Below are 6,797 nucleotides of genomic sequence, written 5' to 3' on the forward strand. Positions count from 1 at the left end.
TTCGTTTCATTTGGAAGAATTAAGCAGATATTTATTTCCCATTGAATAAATATGAAAGTGTTTAATTTTGATCTGACCATGTTCTCTTTTATTAGCTAAGCAATGCTAAAATGAAATATAACTTATTTTTTGTGCATAGCATTGAAAATAAGTTGCTCAGTTTGCACAAAGATTGCACTAATAATATACGGAATGTCATTAACAGCCAAGTCTACCCTTGAACACAGCAAGTATTCTTGGCCTGGTCTCACATGGGGAAAGTCACCATCTTAAATGTAAGTGCAACCACAGTGTTTCTGTACTGACTTTTACAGTTTTTGGTAGAGGTTTTGCACTGATGGTTCAGTTCTAAGAAATATCCCCCTCCTCCCAATGGCATGTTACTGTTAGGTGTCAGACACAAGATTAAATAACTGAAAATCTTTGCAACTGTTTATTCAGAAAAATGAATGGAATGGACACCCACAGTGAAGCAGCTGATGGGTTAAGGGCTTTGCTCAGATCCCATTTTGGTCTAAATTCTGTTCTCCTGAGCTGCATGGTATCTGTCTCGCTTTGCAACAGAATTGATTACTTGGTGGGGCTTTAGTGTTTGTAGGCACTCCCTCTTCTACAGTAACTACTACTGCAATGATCAGTGTCTCCTTACTTGTCTCAGTTCCCTTTCCACTTAACACCTCACTTGTGGGCCTTCTTGTTGACAATTTAGACTCCCAGCAATTAGAATGTATAGGAACATTTGAAGGGGCAGCTTGCTTAAAAAACAATTGGAGCAAAAAGCCAGGGAAGTTTCAAAGAATACAATGCGTGCTTCAGATGTATTCTTTTTTTTTTAAACCTACTTTTCTAAAAATCTATCATATTCTGCACTATAACAGGATGCCTCATTCAAAGCTGCAGAATGAGGTAAGTGCCCTAAGAGCTTTGGCAATGGTGTCACTATTACAAATTAGGCAGAGACGCCTAAATCCAGATACAAGAGTTCATCGAAAATCGGCATATAAAATTGTTGGAAAACACTCTCCATAACCAATACTTGTATGAAGAACTCATTTTGTCACATTCTAATAAAATATTAAACACTGGCATTATGGTATATTGCTAGGGAAGTACAGACAAGAATTACTGCTCCTGTTCAGCATATAAATTGAATAAGTGAATTTAGAAACATTCACTATTGCACGTTTAGAAAAAGCATCAAACCTTCAATATTTTAATTGACACTGTCACTCTTGAAGTGAAGTAATTCTTAAGTTACTAGGTTGTCATGATAAACTTTCATCTGATCTGGTTTTGGAAATGTAGTAGCTGATGGCTATTGCTTTTCAAAACAGGCTTTTCTACCATAAGGACTGCTAACATGTCAGCAGCTGACTTATGTCCAGTGCTTTAGATGGGAATGGCTGAAGGAGAAAAAAGTGTCTGTTCCAGAGCAATGAAGCAGCAGTTCAAATGCTCTTTTGTGATTCTTATCTTCTGACGAAATTCACAAATTCAAGGAGTGGCATCCATTCAGCACTCACTGGAATCAGGTCTCCATCTTGAGTCGTGATGCTTGTACAGTTTTTATTGTCTTTGTGCTATGCTTTCCATCCAGGTTGTTAATGGATGTGTGTGCCTTGTCTTCTATCAAGCTGTCTTTAGACCCGTTTCTCTTCTGAAGGGAATAAATAAAACAATTCTTAATGTAGAATTGAACAGGAATTAATTCCTGTTCTTTGTTTCAATCCTGACAGTCCTGCTAATATACTAATGAATTTGAGAACAGTTGCAGACTTTAGCTAATGAATGAATGGCTGAGTTTACGTCTCAAGACAGAGTGAACTGCTAAACCATTAAAAATAACTTTTTTGCATCTAGCCTAATAGGGATATTTAAAATTGTTTATTGGCATGACCATTCGATAATGAAATCTTATTTTATCTTATTTTAAAAAGAGTATTCATATCAATCATAATAAGCCTAGAAAACGGGTCCCAAGCTTACTAAGCCTGTGGGTACTAGAGAAATTTTTAGAAAGGGTGGTGGGTATCACCACAAAATGGCTACCATGTAGTAAAAAGGAAGCAAACCGCAGATTTTTTTTTTTACTTTGGCAATGCGCAGAGAACAATGGTAGTTTGAGATGGAATTTTGCTTAGTTTTTTACCAGTTGTTTAATAACATCAGTTAAATGATTCAACTTGCAAGCCACAGTATAGATACATCTACAACAGCTAGTTAGGTTCACATTTACATCTGTAAACACTGCTTTGTTGCCAAATATTGACAATGAATTTAGTGAAATTCCCTATCTGAGTTGTCATGTTCTGTTAAGACCCTACTAATGCTTATTGGTTTTTCAAAACACAAGAAAACCAATATAATGCAACATAGGATTGTATACGATATGTTGTTCAGAATTTAAAATTACATTCTGGTATATTATGAATCCCTCCCCACCCCAGTGAGGCTTTTAGAAATGGCACTGCACAATAGGCCCAATAAAAATGAAATTCAGAAATATTTTTGAAAATATTTGCTTTAGACCACAATTAAAAACACTCCAATACCAACCTGGTGAGATACTGAGATGGTGGAGTACTGAGCATCTGAAGAGCGAGTTACAGGTAATGGAGGCACAAGGTCCATTTTAGAGCTGGAAAAAGAGAACAAGCTGCAAGATGTTTGGTGTTTATGGAGTAAAAGGGGGTTCTGGCTGGAAAAGTCACCTGCATAAGAATACAATAATACCTCCTATAAAGCTGCTTTGTATAAAGTTGTTTCATCACAGCACTCTAACCTGGGTGTAATTTTTTTTAAAAAAACGTGAGTAAAGGGGGCAAGGCAGAAGCTCCACAGGATGATCATCCAAAAATACAGTGCGGCCAAAAGGTGATGTGGCTCTGCCAGGGGCAGTACGGCAGCCTCCCAAATGGTCACAGAAGAGCTGGACAGCTGAGTAACAAGGCTTCAGTAGGAGCTGCAGCAGTCCAGGCAGGAGTCTCAGCATGAAAAGCAACCCAGAGGTGCCAGCACATGAGCCCAGGAGAGGCAGTCAGCTGGTGATTGCCACCTCCACCAGATGCTGTCTCCTGTGTGAACATACCTCCATTAGAACCACTGGTATCAATGCCTCTTACGGAGTTACATAATAGTAAAAGGCCCAGTAGCTTTTTACTATTTTGCAGCAACAGACTAACACAGCTAACTCCTCTGGATCTTACAGAGCTGTTTCACAAAGCTGCTTTCAGGAACCTAACCACAGTATTAAAGGAGGTATTACAGAAGAGCATTCTGATGAGGCATTCATTTAGAGTAAATTTCACAGGTTAGCAGTTCTATGTTTTCTAACTGATCAAAGCCTATACAGTGAAACAAGTCTAAACATTCATCATTACATTACCAAGTATGTATAGAACTTGGAGTAGTATTTCAGTTTGTTTGTAGCACGCAGCTGAATAAACCCTTTCTATAGTATTGGTAAGACAGTGACATGTGAAAGCCCTGGAGGAATGTAGTAGGGGTGGGGGAGACCTTTAGGAACACAGATACACTGTAGGAGCAAGGACGCACATTAATGTATAAAATCAGAAGTCTAGGTAACATATGATTAAATGCTGTTCTCTTTCCACTGAAATAATTTTATGCAACTATACCTTACCAGGAGATGCACCATACGTGCTGTGGTCCACAGACACCCACTCCCAATTTTGTGACTCAGCAGGGACTTCCTGATTGGCTGAAACTCTGAGTCAATTAAGTGGCACCACAAGATATGGGTGGTAAGTCTCAGGCAGGCTGCCAAGAGCTGCTGAAATCCAGGGCATTTTTCTTTTTAAAATGCTAACAACAAAGTATGAAACAGGGTTCTTAACAGTGAAACTAAGTGGCGATTGAAGGACAAAAAAAACATCTCTCTTTCCTGCCCAACCTCAAGACAGGCTACAATTTATCTACAGAAGATGGTCATCTTCACCTTATCTGATTGAACGCTACGTTCATCCCAAACCCTGTAGTGGCACACTAACTTCCAAGTGGGTGTTGATTCTGGCCCAAGCAACTGTGAGTTGTACACTATGCATCAACATTATCTCTAATAAGACTCTTTGAGAACAATACAAGGACATTCCAACATCCTATCGCTTAGTGGCATAGATTTCCCTTTACATCATTACCGAACAAAATATGAGAGGTCACCTATGGTGGAAATTGACCTTTTTCTTGAGGAGTTTGACAGACCATTCTAAATGTGGTGTTCTCATATAACACAGTTTCTTTTTGAAACACAAGCACTATCCTTTCTCAGTAACAGGAGAGCATGTACAGTAGCTGTTTATGCTTTGCTTATTTCCACAAAATTTGGGGTAGAAGACCCACAATTTCTGTACCCCCAATGCACCCTAAACAGTGTATCACTTGTGCCAGTCCAGAAGGTGAGGGGCCTGGGGGCGGTCCTGGATGCCTCGCTTCCTATGGAGGCCCAGGTTGCCACGGTTTCCAGGTTTGCCTTTTATCATCTTTTGCAGATCAGGCAGCTGGCTCCCTACCTCTCCCCCCAGGGCTTGACTACAGTGACCCATGCAATGGTCACTTTCAGGCTTGATTACTGAAACTCACTTTACACTGGCTTGCCCTTGCGGCTGATCCCGGAACTCCAGCTAGTACAAAATGTGCGGTGTGCCTGCTGACGGTATCGCCGGTGCGGGCACACATTCAGCCAGTGCTACGTCAGGTGTACTGGCTACCGATTGAGTATCGGATCCATTTCAAGGTACTGGTATTTAAAGCCTTGCATGGCCTGGGACTGACATACCTGATGGACTGATTCTCCTCATATGTGCCCTGGAGAGCCTTGCCCTCTGCCGATCCAAGCTCTGCTGGTTGTCCCTGGCCCAAGGAATGTCCACTTAGCCTCAACCAGGGCCAGGGCTTTTTCTGCCCCAGCTACGACCTGGTGGAACATGCTCCTGTTTGAGATCAGTGTCCTATGCAATGTTCCCTCTAAGCTGTGGAGTCTTGTGAGCAAAAAGTCTACTTTGTGAGCTGCTGGCATTAAAGTTGTGAGCGAGCCACTTGGCTACTGCATGCATTAGTTTGCTTTGGAGCCATCCTTCCTGAGCTAAGACAAAAATGTGTGAGCTGTAGGCTAAAAAACTGTGAGCTAGCTCACACTAACTCAGCTTAGAGGGAACACTGCCTGTGGGACTTATTACCATTCCACAGGGCCTGTAAAATGGAACTGTTCCACCAGGCCTTTGGCTGAGGTGGCAGGCATCCAATAAAAACCTGGCCTCCCATGCTGAAATTCACCACCTCTACGTGGCCCAGACTAAGAAGATCTTAGAGACTTAAAGGCACCAGCTTGGAAACTTTGCACATAGACAAATAGTGCAACCTGTTTAATTTATGTTGTTTTAAATTGTTTTAAATTATTCTGTAAGATTGTATTTGATGTGTTTTAGAATCTACTTTGTGATTCACCCTGAGCCTGCTTGCAAGGAGGGTGGAATACAAATTGAAACAAACAAACAAATATTTGAAGAGAAAGCTATTCTCTGTTTTTAAAAAGGTCTCTGCCTAAAAAAGGGACCAGCCACCTCAGGGCCCCCCCCCCCCCACCTTTTCCACAGTGGGAAATGTCTAATGTCTATTTTCTGGAAGCTACATGCGAAGATACCAATTTGGGGAGTGGTGTAAAAGTAACTGACAACTATTTCACATTACCTCCCTCAAGGAGCTTCACAATCCTGATAAGAAGGAAGAGGTAATTGTTTTCATATACTGTCCTTTCCTCTAACAGGAAAACGTCTCGTTTTCTGCTTCTGGAAATACAGGGAGGTCTAATCTTGTCAGTAAAAATATAACTTCTTCTTTATACAGCACTTGGTGAAATAGGGGGAGGGGACTGAAGTCAAGGTGCCAGTCATTGGACTTTTCCACTCAACTTTTTCCTGAGGAGTCAGCCAGAGAACGGAAAATTTGTGAACAAGATGTTGCCCAGTAGTTACATACAGTATGTGATCCTAAATGTGTGTGGAGGGAGGAGGAGCACTTCTTTATTATGACACTATGCCTCATTAATGACCAAATACTTAACATACTTCACTTCTGAAAGAACGGATCTCTCTCCATCAGAACACTGGGACCGTCGAGACTGACGATAGCTCCGAGGAGAATGGGAGTGCCTAATGCGAACAGGGTCACCTTGAGTCCTAAAGGAAAAATAACAGTTTTTACAGCAAAAAGTTTGAGTCCAATGGCACCTTTAAGACCAACAAAGTTGGGGAGTGGCTACAACCAACTTCCGGGTTAGCAGCCGGTGTCCAGAGCTTGCCGCCTGGCTGCTCAAATGTGATTATTTTTACTCTTCCCAAAGCAAATAAACACATTGTGAATGATGGCACCTAAAGCTGGCAAGAAGGGGAAAAACAAGCAGGTAAGTGGGCTACGTCTAACAGAGTTCTTTTCAGCTACAGACGCTCCTCCCACCTCGACCGCAATGCTGAGAAGGGGTGAACAAATGACTGAAGAGACCCCACTCACTGCAAATTTTCTGATGCATGCATTAACTAAACAGCGTCAGTAGTTGAGAAACGATGTCACAGAAATGCTCAAGCCAGCATTCCAACGCATGGACGAATTAGAAGAGCTCCAAAAGCAAACAAACCATAAAGCAGATATGGCTCTTCTTAAAGCTACAAAGCTTGAAAGGCAATTATCTAGGAAAACTGCAGATGCCTGGGCCAGGGAGAGTATCCTGTCTCTGGATCATCGCAGTCGTGAGCTTTCTTTGAAGTTCAGGGGGTTTGGAGCAA

At 41.5% G+C, this 6,797-nt stretch overlaps 1 protein-coding gene across 1 annotated transcript in view; it reads right to left on the reverse strand.

Annotated features, from left to right (window-relative positions):
• Positions 1–484: 484 nt before the first annotated feature.
• Positions 485–6,797, reverse strand: part of EPB41L4A (erythrocyte membrane protein band 4.1 like 4A) — a 141,328-nt gene continuing 135,015 nt past the window's right edge. The window contains exons 21-23 of the mRNA XM_015418652.1: positions 6,084–6,194; positions 2,557–2,638; positions 485–1,657 (exon numbers count right to left, since the gene is read on the reverse strand). Of these exons, the coding sequence (XP_015274138.1) occupies positions 1,529–1,657; positions 2,557–2,638; positions 6,084–6,194 (322 nt within the window). The 3' untranslated portion in view covers positions 485–1,528. The remainder of the gene's footprint in view (positions 1,658–2,556; positions 2,639–6,083; positions 6,195–6,797) is intronic.

This window comes from Gekko japonicus, unplaced genomic scaffold (genome assembly GCF_001447785.1).
Source record: "Gekko japonicus isolate JY-2015 unplaced genomic scaffold, Gekko_japonicus_V1.1 scaffold541, whole genome shotgun sequence".
Taxonomy (NCBI): domain Eukaryota; kingdom Metazoa; phylum Chordata; class Lepidosauria; order Squamata; family Gekkonidae; genus Gekko; species Gekko japonicus.